The sequence below is a fragment of the Cetorhinus maximus genome, chromosome 8 (genome assembly GCF_964194155.1).
Source record: "Cetorhinus maximus chromosome 8, sCetMax3.hap1.1, whole genome shotgun sequence".
In the NCBI taxonomy this organism is placed as follows: domain Eukaryota; kingdom Metazoa; phylum Chordata; class Chondrichthyes; order Lamniformes; family Cetorhinidae; genus Cetorhinus; species Cetorhinus maximus.
In genome coordinates this window covers 28,390,293-28,409,363 of record NC_135886.1, presented here as the reverse complement: position 1 = coordinate 28,409,363, position 19,071 = coordinate 28,390,293, and the positions used below count along the sequence as shown (strand labels likewise).

Below are 19,071 nucleotides of genomic sequence, written 5' to 3'. Positions count from 1 at the left end.
GCGAGATTGGCACCACATCCACCACTTTCAACATCCACTCCCTCCTCCACTGACAGAGTTCGTACCATCTACAAGATGCATGCAGCAACTCAGCAAGGTTCCTTCGAGAGCACCTTCCAAACTTGCAACCTTCACCACCTAGAAGGACAAGGGCAGCAGATGCATGGGAACACCACCATCTGCAAGTACCTCTCTAAGCCACTCACCATCCTGACTTGGAACTATATCGCTGTTCCTTCACTGCTGCTGGGTCAAAACCCTGGAACTCCTTCCCTAACAACTTTGTTGGTGTACCTACACTACGTGGACTGCAGTGGTTCAAGAAGGCAGCTCACCACCACCCGCCTCAAGAGTAATTAAGGATGGGCAATAAATGCTGGCCTAGCCACATCACATGAAAATAATTTTTTTAAAATCACTTCTATTCTGTCATACGGATGCCCTGCTTGGTTCCATTCTTATCTATCAAAGCTTATCCAGAGAATCGCCTGCAATGGCTTCACTTCCCTTGCTCTGTTACCTCTGGAGTTCCCCAAGGTCTATTCTTAGTCCTTACAATTTCTCATCTGCATGTTAACCCTCTGCGATATCATTTAAAAACACATCAATTGAGCCAAATTGACATCCCACTGCGAGTGGGCCTTTTTCCTGCATGAGACCCTTCCTGCCTTAGATTTAATGGCAGGAGGGTTTCCCGCTGCCAGCAGACTGGTCTCTTCGGCAATTAAGTAGGCCCAGCCACCATGTTTCCTGCCGTGACTGGCTGGATTAAATTCCAGCCCGTATGTGGCTCTGTCAAATTTTGTTTTACAATGCTCCTGTGATGTGCCTTGGGATGTTTATTACTTTAAAAGCGCTATATAAATATAAAGTTAATATTTAAATTGTTGTTGTTGTTGATTGCCAACTTCTTGTAAGTCACCTGACCTGTCTTACACTTTACAAAGTGACAGCTGCCCTTCCCTCCTTCACCACAGCATGGGAGCAGCTGCTGCAGCTCTGCTTTGCACTTCGGAGGAGTGGCAACACCAACACCAGCTGACTTCTCCTCAGCCACAAGTCACTCCACAAGGCAGAGGTGATGGACACTGAGTGGACACATCCAGCGGAAAGGAGTCAAGACCCCCAACACAGGGTCAACAGGCACAGGATCAGCTCATCCGACATGCGTAAACTCCAGTGCCTCAGGGGACTCAGGCTTTCAGGATAGGTCATTACTGACATTTACAGTCGCCTGACACAAGAATTACTTCCTAGTGGACCAGGTCGGCACGCATTGCTAGTGGCCGTCAGTTGCCTGTCACTGGAAGGCCACCCTCCAGATCTCTGCTCCTCCATGAGGTCGTGTGCTCTCTTTTCCTGCAGGGAGAGGAAGCAGAGAATCCTGACCATTAATAATGACCTGTGTGGGTAGCTGGGAAGGGTAACAATTATGGAGGCTGATTGTGAGGCAAGGAAGCAAGAGGGCAATAGGATGAGGGTGAGTGTAAGTATTGGTGCTTAGATGGGGTTGTGAGCTGCCTGGAGAGAGAACAATAAATGCAGATGCAATATGTGTTGTGAGGAGCATTGTGCAGGAGAATGCCAGGAAAGACAGAGGCTGAAAATTTCGGGCCCCATTGGCATCGGGCCGGAGGGGGGGACAATTTGGCAAGAAGGCCAAAAATTGGTTTTACACTGTCGTGAAGCCAGTTTGCAATTGTCCGCTCCACCCATTAAAGGCGTTTCCCACCGCCACACATTGGGAGCGTTATTTTAATACATTTGCATCTAATAATAAGCCCTGCTTGCTGGAATCAGGGAAGCGGCCACGCACTTGGAAAAGCTTGTCAAAAATAAGTATTCTTCCGCAGTTGTGACCATTTAGCTGCAGCTCCATTGACATGTTTGGAGTGGGGCCTCTGAAGCTTTTCTGCAAAGCCAAAGCATGAATATGCCACCAAACACTCGAGAACTTTTCACCCCTTGGGCACAGACTGCAAATGAATGGGTGTTTTAGGGGGCAGCAGAGCAATTGACCGACTGGGCAAGTTGTACAAACCCATTGCAAAAGGTGGCCAAGGTGCAGTCACTGGTGGAGGTGCTCACAGCCCCTTGCAATGTCTTTATTACGGTTTGGGCCAGTATCTATTATGGTTCAAACTAACAGTGCAGCCTTACAGTGTGGGTTAGGAGTGCCTGAGCTGAGGGCACAGCATGCAGTCCAATGGCCGAAGCTGCCGGCAATTGGTCAAGTGGAGTGGGGCAGAGGTGAGTGGAGTTTCAGATAGTCAATGAGTGCACTACGCACTGGCATCCACATGGTGGCCAGCACACTCCTACATGCATGAAGAGGCCTTAAGACTTAACCAAGAAAGGTTCCAAGTACACCCATGCTAACGCACGCATCTCTCTCTTTGATCCTGCAGGAGAACATCAGGATCATGGAGCCTGGTGATTTTGGGGTATGCCTCATGGCTTACAGAGATCAGAAAAGTTGAAGAAGAGAGCGGCGGAGGTGCCTGGCTGGCCAAAGAGAGGAGCACCTTCATATTGAAGGGGCAGCAGGGCCTGCTGTGCACGCAGCTGAAGATTCACAGTGAACGGTCATTCATAGGCACCTCGCTAGACACTGGGACTATAGACAGCGCCTGTCATTCCTGCAGATGACTGAGAACCAGTGTCTAGGGAACTGGTCAGCCACATATACCACCTGCCAAAGGATTTGACGCCACGGGGACATGGAGGACATCTTCTGCCAGTGGCCATGAAAGTGACTGTGGCACTCAATTTTTACACTAGTGGCTCCTTTCAGGACTCCACAGGTGACCTGTGCTGGATCTCACAAGCCTTACCCACAAGTGTATCCAGGAGGTCATGGATGCCATCTTCCCAAAGGCACAGAACTTTGTGCATTTCGCCCAGGATCAGGAAATCCAGGAAGCAACAGTGCTGGGATTCGTGCAGATCCCTGGTTTTCCACAGGTGCAGGGTGCCATCGACTGCACTCATGTGGTGCTTAGATCTCCATGACAACAAGCAGTCAACTACATCAACCACAAGGGCTTCCACTCACTGAAAACTTAGCTGGTGTGCAACCGCCACAAGCTCATTCTACATATCTGCACACGATTCCCAGGGACCATCCATGACTCCTACATCCTTAGCAGGTCTCAGATCCTTGACATCTTCCAGGGTGCAGAGAGGCTGTAGGGTTGTCTCCTCAGGGGCAACGGCTACCCACAGAGGATGTGGCTGATGATGCCCTTGCAGTGGCCTCAGACTGCAGCAGAGTGACGGTACAATGAGGCTCATGCCATGACCCAGACTTTGGTAGAGCAAACGATAGCCATTTTGAAAATGAGGTTTGGGTGCCTCGACAGGCCTGGTGGAGCACTGCAATACAGTCCACTGAGGGTGTTCCGCACCATCGTCGCTTTTTACTTATTCATTCATGGGGTGTGGACATCGCTGGGCCAGCATTTATTGCCCATCCCTAATTGTCCTTGTTCAGAGGGCATTGAAGAGTCAACCACATTGCTGTGGGTCTGCAATCACACATAGGCCAGACCAGGTAAGGACAACAGATTTCCTTCCCAGGCTGACTCCTTGAGGAGGAAGGGAAGCTAGAGTGAGATGGAGCAGTCCCGCACCACTCTCACCAGTCTGTGACCTCTCCCTCTTGTTGTGTGCCAGCTTGTCCTTCATGAATACAGATGGAGAGAGTGTGGGCAGGGTGCCTGCCAGGCCAGATGAGAAGGATACCAGGCATGTGTGGATGGTGAGTGGTGCCATGGATGGGATGAAGACACGGTTTGCAGGGCAGATGAAGGTATGTGTGAGAGAGCGAATGGTGATGTCCCTTGAATTGGCAATGAGTGAGCTCTCTGTGGATGTGTGAAGGGTTTGTGACTGTGTGAGCTAAGAGTGATAAGAAGGGTGACTTACCCTGGTGGAATGGTGATCATTCATCCTCTTTAGGCACTGGGTGGTGGTCCTCTTTTGCAGAGCGTTGGTGCTGAACACCACTGCCGCCGCCTCCCATGCTGGATAGGTGAGCTTGCTTGCTGGTCTTTGCCTAGAGCGGGGTAGAGGATTTTATGGTGGGCCTCCACTGCATCCAGTAGGTGCTTGAGGGAGGTGTCACTAAATTTGGGGGCAGCGTGTTTCCTCCCTTTGGCAGCCATGACTTTGCAGCAGCTTCCGGTCTCTTAAAGCATGCTAGCTCTGTGCAGGGGCGCCTGGATTATCGAAGGCCTGAGGTGATGGCAGGGCAGGCGAATCAGAGACAGTCTTGCCAGCAATTTGGCATGTTTCTGAGGAATGCATAATGAGGTATGGGAGGATATAGCGCAAAAAACCACTATTGCGACCGGCAGATAAAACGTTATTTTTCCCCGCCCACTATCGCACTTTGTGCAAATCTGGGATGATTCCGCCCAGAATATGAGGCTGGGCACCTCAAAGTGTTATACCGCTCACATGTCATGCCCTCCTGAGGTCCAGGATCCTATTGGTGCAGGTGTGACCCCTTCCTCTGACCCCGATCCTGCCCCCTTCCCTGTGACCCCCATCCTGCCCTCACCCCTCTGAGTCCAGGGATCCAATGAACCCTGGTGAAGTCCTCAGAGCAGTAGCGGCAGCAGCCATTGTTCCTGGTGGGCCTGCCAGCCATGGAGAGCTGCTGGTCTCTGATTAGCCATGGAGAGCTGCTGGTCTCTGATTAGCCATGGAGAGCTGCTGGTCTCTGATTAGCCATGGAGAGCTGCTGGTCTCTGATTAGCCATGGAGAGCTGCTGGTCTCTGATTGGCCAACAGCTCTTGGTGGGCAGGATTTCCATTCCCTTGTTCCTAAATCCCGGAGAAAGGCTGACGTTGTCTAGTTAAGTGCCTGAGAAGCACTTAATTTGCTTGGGGCTCCCCCATGGAAGCTACGTAGGTTCCCCACCAGACTCACATCGGGAACATTAAATTTTGCCCACGAGGTCAGATGGCCAAAAGCTTGGGCAAAAAGCTATGTTTTAAGGAGCGTCTTTAAAGAGGAAATCAGATGGAGGGAACACCTCCTGCTGCTAACTTTCTTGGTTACTTCCATCCTCGCCTGCTTGGTTTGAGAGATGGCCCTGGGGTAAGATCACCTCAATATAATCCCTCAGACCCCACTGCAGGACCACCAGGTAAGAGTGAGAAACCTGGAGGGAGGGGACGGGGAGACGGGATGAACAGTCTTCCCAGGTCTCCTCTCCTTTCCCGTGGTTTCCCATTCTAACCCATGCCTAGGTTCCTTTAAGTCGAAATCCTTTGTTTGACAGAATCAGTACATCATCCCGCCTGCCCTTCCTGATTGGCTAAGGAATCTGGTGGGTTGTTAATGCTGTGGCTCAGTTAAAGAGCATTGGCAAAGCCCACTGGAGAATACAACAGATTCCCACCCTGCTAATGGTCCCACCCCTTCAGCAGGGGCTAAACTGAGAAAATTCTTCCCAATGTGTCAGTTGTGTCTGGGTTTTGTCATTTTTGCAATAACTTGTGATGTAAGTTAGGTTTTTCCTAATGATAAACCTGCAAAAGTAAACCACTTAGTTTCTGGCACTAGTTGACTGCAGGACCATGTCCCAGTGCTTATCACTCTAATCAAGCTGTCACCAGAAGACAATGGCCTGAAATTCATTACAATTAAATATGTTAGTGACAAATGTCATATTAAGCCATTGTGCTCTCCTATCCTCCAGTGGTGAATATAAGGCAAAAGTTGCTGGACCACAGACCGAAATACGTTGCAGTGAGCATAGTGGTGAGTTAGAAGTGGCACAGCTGATGAATGATACACATTCAATATTCCATGTCAGGCAGCGGGTGACCCAGTAGGTTATTTAATGTTTTTGTAAAAGTCAAATTCCATTATCATTACCTGTTTTTAATTCAAATATTTATTTAAGACTATTGCCTTTTGAGTTGGTTGTTTTGTGAATTAATTGTTTTGACAGCCAAGCATTTTCTCTGGCCGAAGTTGTCTTTATATTAATATTTATTGAGCTCATACACTAAACATGGATTGTGATTGGAAACAAAATATAGCCAGAGATGGAGATAATTTCAGAAATAACCCTATGCACGTGGGTCCCAATTTATATATTTTAAAAATGTAGCTCTGTTTTTAGGATTCCATTAAAGTTGTGACAACATCTATTATGAAGCAAAGCCCTTCCACAATGTGCAATAACTAGAGCTGGTGCGTGTCGATCAAGCATCACCTATGATAGAGACAATCTGTATTCTGAAAGCTGAATTCTTTCATGGTCTAAGTGACAGCAGCAACCAAATAAGTGTTAATTTTGAAAACTGATGATTGCCATTGATTTTGATGAGGGTGGAGCTATTTTACCTGTTTCGGTGAGGATCTATCACGGGTACAAAAGGTGCAGGAGATTATGGCATGACTGGAGTAATGACATAAGTCATTCATGTCATAATTCCTTGAACTTATGCACCATAGAGATGACATATTCTATAGATGCATATTACAATGACGCATGTTTTTCAGCAAATCCTGGGACTAAATATGTTTCTCAGATTTTATACTTAAGAGGGTTGTTTCAGATGGAGAAGAGCAAAAGCAAAAAAAAAGGAATTAACAAATTGACTTTCTACTTCCCCATACTGTAACACCATCTGCTGCTGGAAAAGCTCTAAAGAACAATAAGAGCAGTGATGGGGATGCTCATTGCTTGGAGCCATCCGACATCAGGACCGAAGGAGGGTGTGAGGAATGTCAAGTAGAAGAAAAAAAGGAAAGACAGTTATAAATAATAATTCTGAGTAGAAGAAAGATTCATATATTTCTATTTAATAAATAATTTTTACTTCTTATATGCCTACACAGTTTCACATTTTTTGCATTTAAGAATAAATGATTCATATAAAAATTGTAAGTTTGACATTGTGTGCTGTTTAAATGAATATTTAATCAATCAAAATATGATTTTGTAGATCAGAACAGGGTTTCATAAATTTAACAGGCTGTTAATGAATATGAATGAGATTTCACAAATATTGCTTAGGCTTTGTGATTTATGGCAATATATGAGTCCTTCCTTCTAAATTTGTTAAAAATCAATCAAACCTTTCTCAAGCATATGCTCACATCATGCTGTTGAATGCAACCTATATACGTTGGTGTGTGCTGTATTAATACATCCTGCAGGAATAAGACATAGAGGTAGAAATTGGTCATTCTAGTGGCTGTTTTGCAAAGGTAACCAGTTTAACCGGGCTGTGTCTTGTGCCCTAGTGCTCTAAAGATGCTTGAAAACTGTTGATCATCAAGCATCTGGAATAGCTGCCTAAAACAGGCAAAGGTCCATTGCATATGTTAATGAAGAACGTACACCTGTTTTCAGACCCCTCAGGAAATTGTGCAGGTTTGAGTGGAGCGGCATTTGTACCTACTCTCTATAGCACTCCTGGCAGCCTTTGCTAAGCACGATCGCTCCCCTCAGCACTTACTTGAGGGCTGCTGCCAATGATGCATTTCGCCAGAAACTAGTTTCTTGAGATGGCAGTCTGTAGAGGCATGACAGGAGATGGTAGCTCACCAGGCACTAAAATGAAACACTACTCCCAATTTTAGGCCTCAGGCTTCTCAGATGGGATGCATGATGTGGGTGCACTGTGTGTCCTGAAAACAGGCACAGATGAATTTTCTACTCCAATATGTGAAATTGAAAATATAACTGCAAAATATTGGCAATGTATATTTGTGCAGCTGTATATCACAAGGCATTGAAAGTCTGATATGTACTTTTTGTCAACCAAAAGTATTGGAAGTGATCGAAGATTTTTTAAAAAATCTAACTAATTTTCATTCTGTTTTTCCATTTCTGTAGATGAAAACAGCTGCAACTCAAATTTGAATGATGCAGCATTTCTCCCTAGTATATTGTTAAATTAAAAATACATTTAATTTATTCTCATACCCTACATTGGACAAAGGTTCAGTTGCACATCTTAAAAAGGTGAAAGGTTTAAAGACAGAGAAGGGAAACAACTGCCGCGTCTTGTTATTCTATATTCATTAAGTTCTCTGATGCATATATTTTAGGGATTTCGTCATATTGAGGTTCGAGTTCTTCTACTGAAAAAAAAATGAAACTAGTGTAGCACCAAGAAGAATTTGCTGTAATATCAGAGCTTATAATCATGAGGTTTCACTCTGCTGTATTTTATACCGTATGCTCAGTTGATTGATCTAACTGTGCTTCAGCAGCAGTAGTAATGGGTCACCAAGGCAATAAAAGCAATGTAATGGGAAGAAAGATAGAGAGACTGGATAACAAGAGCTGCACTAAGGAAGGGTGAAAAGATCAGCCAGGCAGAGAATAGGGATTCAACAGAGAAAACAGTAAACATGAAATATTTTATGAAATGTGCTGTATTATATTTCTGATCTTGGTGATTGAATATTAATATTATAGCAAATATATCTAGAATACGAAATGGTTTCAATTAATTAAAATTGAGCAGATTATGAAATGGCCAAGGCTTAACAGAGAATAAAATGAAATCAAAAGGCCTTCCTCATTCTTGGGACAGACTCTCTATTATGCAGGTCCTTGAGATGTATCCTTTATGCAAGCGCTTCTCCTGTATAGCATTAAAGACAATACAGACAGTGCTCATTTCTGAATTATAAGAGTCCTTTTATGCTTGCTAGATTTATACTGTTTGCAAAATATGGGAGAGCTAACTGATAGTATTGCCTGTATCTTACCATTACCTTAAGTTTTGATGTCAGTCAATGAAGAAGCTTCACAGTTCCAATCACAGAATCATAAAACCAATTAAAAGCAGACCCTTGTGTAATGGTATCATGGTATCAGCTTTTAGGTTGTACTTAAAGCGAAATCTTTCACATTCTAACTCACCTTTAAGGCTTCATCATTTTTTATTTATGTAGTATAATAACATTTTTATTTTGACTATCTAACCTTTAAATCGGAAACTTCCAATCAATAAATACTTTAAGGGACTTTCAACAGATTCACCAAGTGTTTGGTAAAACCCAAACTAACGTGGACCGTGCCATATAGCGTTGGACTGGTGGGGGAAGACAAGCCACGCCCCCTTTTTATAGCATTAGCTGCCTTTTTCTGCTAAGTGTTCACTAACACATTGAAAAGCTGGGATATTTAAACAGCAATTCAGTGTGTTAGTGTATGAGTGTCTGAATCAATGGGTGAGTGAATGGCTGATGTGGGGAATGTGTAGGTGGGTAAGGTGGTAGGGTAGGTAGGTAAGTGGGTAAAAGGGTACAGTGGCAGGTGGGAGAGGTAAGTGGGTAGGAGGAAGGGTGGGAGGTGGGTGAACTGGTAGGTGGGTAGGGTGGGTAGAGTGCTAGGATGGGAGGTGGGTACAGTGGTAGATGGGTAGGGAAGTAAGGTGGATAGGGTAGTAGGTGGGTGGAGTGGTAGATGGGTAGAGAAGTATGGTGGATAGGGTGGTAGGTGGGTAGAGTGGCAGGTGGATAGGGTGGTAGTTGGGTAGGGTGGCAGGATGGTAGACAGGTAGAGTTTTAGGTGGATAGGATGATAGGTGGGTAGGTTGGTAGGTGAGTAGAGTGGTGGGGTTGGGTCAGGTTGGGTAAGGGGGAGTTGAGAGGGAGTCAGGGGGTCAGGGGGGAGTCGGACGGTAAGGTAGGGTCAGTTTGGGTTGCGGGGGAGTTGGTGGGTCAGGGAGCTGTCAGGAGGTGTCAGTGTGAGTGATTGTGGTAGGCAGGGTGGGGGGTATCAGTTGTATAGCTACCCAGGAGTTAGACTAGGATTTTCCTGTCCTGTGTAACTATCTATGTAAGTAAGTCAGAACTGTTCAAAATCTCCAACTTTAACTCAGAGTCAAGAGACTTTTTTTGGAGGGACCCAGGGAGCAGGGTAATTGCCCACAGCAGTTCAAACTTCCTGGACAATTCCCACATAGTCAGTGTGTGGGGTCTCAACGTGTGTTTAGGGGGGTATGTCCAGTCTCTGATGATCCAGAAACCGGAAGATCTGCGCCATTTTGTCAGTGCCTGAGGCGATATCTGGTAATCCTTCTGAATTACACTTATTCTGGATAGTAGGAAAATGTAGAACACCTCCTTTAGGAAGTCAAGTCAACTAAGGTCCCTAAATTATTTGTTTCGTAATTGATAAAAACCCATAGCATATTCACTTTTTTACAAAAATAAGTGAAAGCATGACTTTCTGCCCCTTTCTTGTGTGGTTATGCTGGGCCAATTGTGGCCAAGAAATTGGATCAGCTGAAAAGAGGCAGCAAGTCAGCATATAATTTGCCTTTTGTGCAGATTATGGGAAACCTAAAGCCTGATCCACTTGGATCCCATTTGTATTAAACAGATAATTTTAGATGCCAATAGGGTGTCAAACTCTTTCGAGTTATCAACAGTCACAGATTGCAACTCTTTCGAGTACAATCACAGTTCTTGGTTTTCCGGGAGTGGGATATGAACCCACAACCCTCTGATTCAAAGGCGAGGGTGCTATGAACTGAGCCACAGCTGACACCTCCAATAGGGTGTCAAGGTGCAGCTCGCCAATCAGGGTCTGACCAATTCCAGCTGGCTCCAATGCTGAGCCTGCCCACTGGTAGGCCCTGCTGAGGAGGATGGGGAGGAGCGGAGATGTGGAAGGAATCAGCCCCAGGCTGCCAGCATCTGCAATCTGTACAGCCTGGAAGAACAGCCTTGCTTCTCCCTGCCCTACAGAAATGTAACGATTAAAAAAAACTCACCATTTTTTTGAGCAGCCTCAAACAAGACCTTTAGGAACGAATGGTTAGGCCTGTCAACACCCAGGCCAACTGAACAAAGTATGTAAGTGTAAGCTCTTCAAATTTGTCGCTGAATTTTAATCTAAGTCCAACAAAAAACTAACACCAATATCCATCTGCAGGAAGTCTAAAATCTGCTTCAGGCAGGTGACCAATGGCTTCAGTTTTCCCAATATTTAATTGAAGGAAATTTCTGCAAATCCAGTACTGGATGCTGGATAAGCCGTCTAATAATTTAGCTTGGGAGTTTTGGCTCAGGAGCTCCCAACTTGAAATTCATCCCAATACCCTTCATCCATGAAAAGGGTGAAGCAATGTTGAATTTCTCCCCCAGCATATCTTAACTGTGTTAGGCTCTATTTGCACTCATGTCTGCATTGGTGTATGTGTGCTGAAGTGTTATCTGCATAAACAATTGTAATTTAGATGTTTAAACAGTTGAGGTTTGATTCCTAAAATTTATGTTAATATATTATTAATGATACAGATATGTGTGATGTACAGATACATGAGCTATTTTCTTTAATTGTTCCAAATACAGGAATAAAATTGTACACCTATAAGTCACTGGCTTCCAGTTTGGCAGCCAGCGCACATCTGGGGCTCAACAACAACTCATGTTTATATAGCACCTTTAACATAATGAAACATCCCAAGGCACTTCACAGGAGCATTATAAAACAAAGTATGACACTGAGCCACAGAAGGAGTCATTAGTTCAGATGGCCAAAAGCTTGAGCAAAGGGGTTTATGGAGTGTCTTAACAGAGGGAAATGAGCTGGAGAGGAGGAGAGGTGTAGGGAAGGTATTCCAGAGCTAGGGGCCTAAGCAAATGAAGGCATAACTACCAGTGGTGGAGCAATTTGAATTGGCAATGCATAAGAGGCCAGAATTCGAGAAGTGCAGATATCTTAGAGGGTTATGGGGGTGGAAAATATTACAGAGATAGGGGAGGGAAAGACCATGGAGCAATTTGAAAACAAGGATGAAAATTTTAAAATCAAGATGTTGCTTGACTGGGAGCCAAAGTAGGTCAGCAAGCACAGGGGTGATAGAGGATTGGGACTTGCTTGGAGTTAAGACTTAGGCAGCAGAGCTTGGATGATGTCACGTTTATGGAGATTCGAATTTAGAAGACCAGTCTGGAGATTTTTTTTAATGCATTCATGGGATATGTGCATCACATGAGCATTTATTGCCCATCCCTAGTTGCCCTTGAGAAGGTGGTGATGAGCTGTCTTCTTGAACTGCTGTAGTACATGTGGTGCTGATACACCCAGAGAGCTGTTAGGGAGGGAGTTCCAATATTTTGACCCAGCGACAGTGAAGGAATGGCGGTATATTTCCAAAGCAGGATGGTGTGTGGCTTGGAGGGGAACTTCCAGGTGGTGGTGTTCCCATGCACCTGTTGCCCTTGTCCTTGTAGATGGTAGCGGTCGTGTGTTTGTAAGATGCTATCTAAGGAACCTTGGTGAGTTCCTGCAGTGCATCTTGTAGATGGTACATGCTGCTGCCACTGTGATTCGATAGTGGAGGGAGCGAATGTTTGAGGGTGGGGTGCCAATTAGGCGGGTTGCTTTGTCCTGGAGGTGTTGAGCTTCTTGAGTGATATTGAAGCTGCACTCATCCAGGCAAGTGGAGAGTGTTCCATCATACCCCTGACTTGTGCCTTTTAGATGATGGGCAAGCCTTGGAGAGTCAGGAGGTGAGTTACTTGCCGCAGGATTCCAAGCCTCTGACCTGCTCTTGTAGCCACAGTATTTATGTGGCTAGTCCAGTTCAGTTTTGGGTCAATGGCAAACCCCGATATTGATAGTGGGAGATTCAGCAATAGTAATGCCATTGAATGTCAAGAGAATGGTTAGATTCTCTCTTGTTGGTCACTGCCTGGCATTTGTGTGGCATGAATGTAACTTGCCAAGCCTAGATATTGTCCAGGTCTTGCTGCATTTGGACGTGGACTGCTTCAGTACCTGAGGGGTCATGAATGGTGCTGAACATTGTGCAATCATCAGCGAACATCCACGCTTCTGACCTTATGATGGAAGAAAGGTCACTGATGAAGCAGCTGAAGATGGTTGGGCCTAGGACACTACCCTGAGGAACTCCTGCAGTGATGTCCTGGAACTGAGATGATTGACCTCTAACAACCACAACTATCTTCCTTTGTGCTATATATGACTCCAAGAAGAAGTGAGTTTTCCCCCTGATTTCCATTGACTCCAGTATTCCTAGGGGTCCTTGATGCCACACGTGGTAAAATGCGTCCCTGACGTCAAGGGCAGTCACTCTCACCTCACTTCTGAAATTCAGTTCTTTTGTCTATGTTTGAACCAAGGCTGTAATGAGGTCAGGAGCTGAGTGATCCTGGTGGAACCCAAACTGAGTGTCAGTGAGCAGGTTATTTCTAAGCAAGTACTGCTTGGTAGCACTGTTGATGGCCCCTTCTATCACTTTACTGATATCGAGAGTAGACTGATGGGGCAGTAATTGGCTGGATTGGATTTGTCCTGCTTTTTGTGTCCAGGACATACATGGACAATTTTCCATATTGCTGGGTGGATGCCAGTGCTGTAGCTGTACTGGAACAGCTTGGCTAGGGGTGCGGCAAGCTCTGGAGCACAAGTCTTCAATACTATTTCTGGAATATTGTCAGGGCCCATAGCCTTTGCAGTATCCAGCGCTGTGGAGTGAATCAAATTGGCTGAAGACTGGCATCTGTGATGCTAGGGATCTACGGAGAAGGCCAAGATGGATCATACACTCGGCACTTCTGGTTTAAGATTGTTGCAAATGTTTCAGCCTTATCTTTTGCATTGATGTGCTGAGCTCCCCCATCATTGAGGATGGGGGTGTTTGTGGAGCCGCCTCTTCCAGTGATTTGTTTAATTGTTCATCACCATTCATGACTGGATGTGGCAGGAATGAGAGCTTAGATCTGATCTGTTGGTTGTGGGATTGCTTAGCTCTGTCTATCACTTGCTGCTTATGCTGTTTGGCACGGAAGTAGTCCTTTGCTGTAGCTTCACCAGGTTGACACCTCATTTTTAGGTATGCCTGATGCTGCTCCTGGCATGCCCTCCTGCACTCTTCATTGAATCAGGGTTGATCCCTTGGCTTGGTGGTAATGATAGAGTGGGGGATATGCCAGGTCATGAGGTTACAGATTGTGATTGAGTACAATTCTGCTGCTGCTGATGGCCCACAGCACCTCATGAATGCCCAGTCTTGAGTTGCTAGATGTGTTCAAAATCTATCCCACTTAGCACAGTGGTAGTACCACACAACACGATCGAGGCCATCCTTAATGTGAAGACGGGACTTCATCAAGGACTGTGTGGTGATCATTCCTACTGATAATGTCATGGACGGATACATCTGCGGCAGTCAGATTGGTAAGGATGAGGTCAAGTATGTTTTTCCCTCTTGATTGCCTCACCACCTGCTGCAGGCCCAGTCTAGCAGCTATGTCCTTTAGGCCTTGGACAGCTCGGTCAGTAGTGCATTGGAATGGTTGATTCTAGAAATAACAAAACATGAATGAGGGTTTCAGCAGCAGATAAGCTGAGACAGGGACGAAGCCAGTGATGTTATAGACATGGAAATAGGCGGTCTTAGTGATGGCATGACTGAGATCAGGAGCTCACCTCAGGATCCAGTATAACACCAAGGTTGTGAACAGACTGGCTTAATCTCAGACGGTTGCCAGGGAGAAGGATAGAGTCAAGGGATCAGAGTTTGGAATAGGGCCTGAAAATAATGGCTTCAGTTTTCCCAATATTTAACTGGAGGAAATTTCTGCTCATATAATTCTGAGTGCTGGATAAGCAGTTCAATAATTTCACTCAGGAGTTTTGGCTCAAGAACTCCCAACTCACCCCAATATCCTTTATCCAAGAAAATGGGTGAAACGATGTAGAATTTCTACCCCCACATGTCTTAACTTTGTTAGGCTCTATATGCACTCATGTCTGCATCTGTGTCTGTGTGTAGAAGGTATTACCTGCACAGACAATTATAATGTAGATGTTGAAAAAGTTGAGGTTTGATTCCTAAAAGTTATGTTAATATATTAGTAATAATACAGATATTGGTGATATACAGACACATGAGCTATTTTCTTTAACTGTTTCCAAATATAACAATAAAAATGTCAACTTTTCAGTAACTTTCAGCAAATGGACCTGTAACCCATTGAGGAACATCAGCTCATCGCAGTGTCAACAGATATAAAATGGTAGCCCAGGTCATTTATGAATATTGCTTGACCATGAAATTAGGTCTCTTCTTTCAGTTTTCAATAAAATTTAGATCTTGCTCAATCTGTGACTGCAATTGCGTCAGAATGACTGATACTTCATCCTCACCAGTCTATCTGACACACTCACACCTGTCCATTTCAGTATCGATAGGAGTGACCACCGCAATGTCCTTGTGAAGACGAAATACCGCCTTTACATAGAGGAAACCCTCCATCGTGTTGTGTGGCACTACTACCATGCTAAACAGGATAGATTTCAAACAGATCCAGCAACTCAAAACTGGGCATCCATAAGGGGCTGGTCATCATCAGCAGCAGAACTGTACTCAACCACAATCTCATGGCCCAGCATTTCCCCCATTCTGCCATTACCACCAAGCCAGGGGATCAACTCTGGCTCAATGAAGAGTGCAGGAGGGATGCCAGAAGCAGCACCAGGCATACCTAAAAATAAGGTGTCAATCTGGTGAAGCTATAACACAGGACTACTTGCGTGCCTAACAGCATAATCAGCATGACACAGGCAGAGCTAAGTGATCCCACAACCAATGGAATCAGATCTAAGCTCTGCTGTCCTGTCACATCTAATGAATGGTGGTTTACAATTAAACAACCAACTGGAGGAGGGGGCTCTGCAAATATCTGCATTCTCAATGATGGAGGAATCCAGCACATTAGTGCAAAAGACATGGCTGAAGCATTTGCAACAATCTCCGATGAGAAGTGCCGAATGGATGATGCATCTCGGCCTCCTCCTGAGGTCCCCACCATCACAATAGCCAGTCTTCAGCCAATTCAATTCACTCCACATGATATCAAGAAATGGCTGAAGGTACTGGATACTGCAAAGGCTATGGGCCCTGGCAATATTCCGCCAGTAGTACTGAAGACTTGTGCTCCAGAACTAGCCGCGCCCCTAGCCAAGCTATTTCAGTACAGCTACAAAACTGGCATCTACCCAGCAATGTGGAAAATTGCCCAGATGTATCCTGTACACAAAAAGCAGGACAAATACAACCCAGCCAATTACCACCCCATTAGTCTACTCTCGATCATAAGCCAAGTGATGGAAGGGGTCATCAACAGTGCTTCAAGCGGCACTTGCTTAGAACTAACTTGCTCACTGACACTCAGTTTGGGTTCTGCCAGGGTCACTCAGCTCCTGACCTCATTACAGCCTTGGCCTAAACATGGACAAAAGAGCTGAACTTAAGAAGCGAGGTGAGAGTGACTGCCCTTGACATCAAGGCAGCATTTGACCGAGCATGGCTTCCAGGAACCCTAGTAAAACTGGAGTCAATGGGAATCATGGGGAAAACTCTCCACTGGTTGAAGTCATGCCTAGAACAAAGAAAATGGTTGTGGTTGTTTGAGGTCAATCATCTCAGTCCCAGGACATCACTGCAGGAGTTCATCAGTCCTGGGGGTTACCATTGATCAGAAACTGAACTGGACTAGCCATATAAATACTGTGGCTACAAGAGCAGGTCAGAGGCTAGGAATAGTGCGACAAGTAACCTGCCTCCTGACTCCACAAAGCCTGTCCACCATGTACAGGGCACAAATCAGGAGTGTGATGGAATGCTCCCCTCTTGCTTAGATGAGTACAGCTCCCACAACACTCAAGAAGCTTGACATTGTCCAGGACAAAGCAGCCTGCTTGATTGGCACCATACCCAGAAACATCCACTCCCTCCACCACCGATGCACATTAGCTGCAGTGTGTTCCATCTACAAGATGCAGGAATTCACCAAGGCTCCTTTGTCAGCACCTTCCAAATCCATGACCTCTACCATCTAGAAGGACAAGGGCAGCAGATAGATGGGAACATCATCACCTGCAAGTTCCCCTCCAAGTCACTCTCCACCCTGACTTGGAAATATATTGCCGCACCTTCACTGTCACTGGATCAAAATCCTGGAGCTCCCTTCCTAACAGCACTGTGGGTGTACCCAGACCACATGGACTGCAGCGGTTCAAGAAGGCAGCTCCCCACCGCCTTGTCAAGGGCAACTAGGGATGGGCAATAAATGCTGGCCCAGCCAGCGAAGCCCACTGTCCTTGAATGAATAAAAAAAATCTTAAGGGGAAGCTAGATAAACATGAGGGAGAAAGGAATAAAAGGCTATGCTGATTGGGTTAGATGATGGAGGGTGGGAGGAGGCTTGCATGAAGCATTAGCATGGACATAGACTTTTTGGGCCAAATGGCCTGTTTCTGTGCAGCAAAGCCTAAACTCCTAGGCCCAACCATCTTCAGTTCCTTTTTTATTCATTCATTCGCGGGATGTGGGCTTCGCTGGCTGGGCCAGCATTTATTGCCCATCTCTAGTTACCCTTGAGAAGGTGGTGGTGAGCTGCCTTTTTCAACTGCTGCAGTCCATGTTGTGGAGGTACACCCACAGTGCTGTTAGGGAGGGAGTTCCAGGATTTTGACCCAGTGACAGTGAAGGAACGGCGATATATTTCCAAGTCAGGGTGGTGAGTGGCTTGGAGGGGAGCTTCCAGGTGGTGCTGTTCCCATCTATCTGCTACCCTTGTCCTTCTAGATGGTAGTGGTCATGGGTTTGGAAGGTGCTGCCTGAGGAGTCTTGTTGAACTCCTGCAGGGCATCTTGTAGATGGTACTGACTGCTGCTACTGTGCATCAGTGATGGAGAGAGTTAATGTTTGTGGGTGTGATGCCAATCAAGCAGGCTGCTTTGTCCTGGATGATGTCCACCTTCTTGAGTGATGTGGGAGCTGCACTCATTCAGGCAAATGGGGAGTATTCCATCACACTCCTGACTTGTGCCTTGTAGATGTTGGACAGGCCTTGGGGAGTAAGGAGATGAGTTACTCGTCACACAACTCCTAGCCTCTGACCTGCCCTTGTAGCCACAGTATTTATATGGCTAGTCCAGTTCAGTTTCTGATCAATAGTAACCCTGGGGATGTTGATAGTGGGGGACTCAGTGATGGTAATGCCATTGAATATCAAGGGGCGATGGTTGAATTCTCTCTTGTTGGAGATGGTCATTGCCTGAAACATGTGTGGCACGAATGTTACTTGCCACTTGTCAGCCCAAGCCTGGATATTGTCCAGGTCTTGCTGCATTTGGACATGGACTGCTTCAGTATTTGAGTAGTTGCGAATGCTACTAAACATTGTGCAATCATCAGCGAACATCTCCACTTCTGACCTTCTGATGGAAGAGAGTTCATAAGTTGCTTCAGTTGCTTCATAAATGACCTTCCCGCCATCATAAGGTCAGAAGTGGGGATGTTCGCTGATGATTGTACAATGTTCAGCACTATTCATCATTCCTTAGATACTGAAGTAGCCTATGTCCATATGCAGCAAGCCCTGGACAACATTCGGGCTTGGGCTGATGTGTGGCGCAAATGTAACTTGCTACTTAAGTGCCAGGCAATGACCATCTCCAGCAAGTTCCTTTCCAAGTCACACTCCATCCTGACTTTAACTATCTCGCTGTTCCTTCACTGTCGCTGGGTCAAGATCTTGGAACTCCCAACCCACACAACATGGCCTATAGCGGTTCAAGGTGGCGGCTTACCACCACCTTCTCAAGGGCAATTAGGGATGGGCAATAAATTCTGTCCTCGTCAGTGATGCCCACATCCTGTGAAGAATAAAAAAAAACCTTCCACCAGCCATGCTGCAGCCATTGGGGTAGCACTGCTTAGGAGGACCAGGACAAGCGAACTGACCCACAAGTTGGGCACGAAGAGAATGCGCAAGGGTGACAGTTTGGTCTTGTTTGTATCATTCGATGTGTTGTTGGATAAAAATATTAATGAAAAGGTTTTGTTGGTGGCTATTATTGTAGAATATTGGCCAAGGGGACAGTGATGGGCTGTCTCAGATGGATGTAATGGTGGTGATCCATGGTGACAAACAAGTGTCCTGTTGGATCTAATGTAGATGTGAATGCATTGAAAGCAGTTCAGAGAAGGTTTCTGAATATGATAATGGAAACTAAGTATCTCCCTATCAATTTGTAGCTG

At 45.6% G+C, this 19,071-nt stretch overlaps 1 protein-coding gene across 4 annotated transcripts in view; it reads right to left on the bottom strand.

Moving 5' to 3' along the window:
* Positions 1-19,071, bottom strand: part of LOC144683528 (chemokine-like protein TAFA-5) — a 376,146-nt gene that overhangs the window by 47,561 nt on the left and 309,514 nt on the right. For 2 of the 4 annotated variants that reach the window (XM_078546607.1, XM_078546606.1), the window contains exon 4: positions 13,772-14,323. The exons of the other annotated variants lie outside the window; for them this stretch is intronic. In XM_078546607.1, coding sequence (XP_078402733.1) covers positions 14,108-14,323 — 216 coding nt within the window. In that variant the 3' untranslated portion in view covers positions 13,772-14,107. Of the gene's footprint in view, positions 1-13,771; positions 14,324-19,071 lie in introns of those variants that run through there. 4 annotated transcript variants of the gene reach the window in all.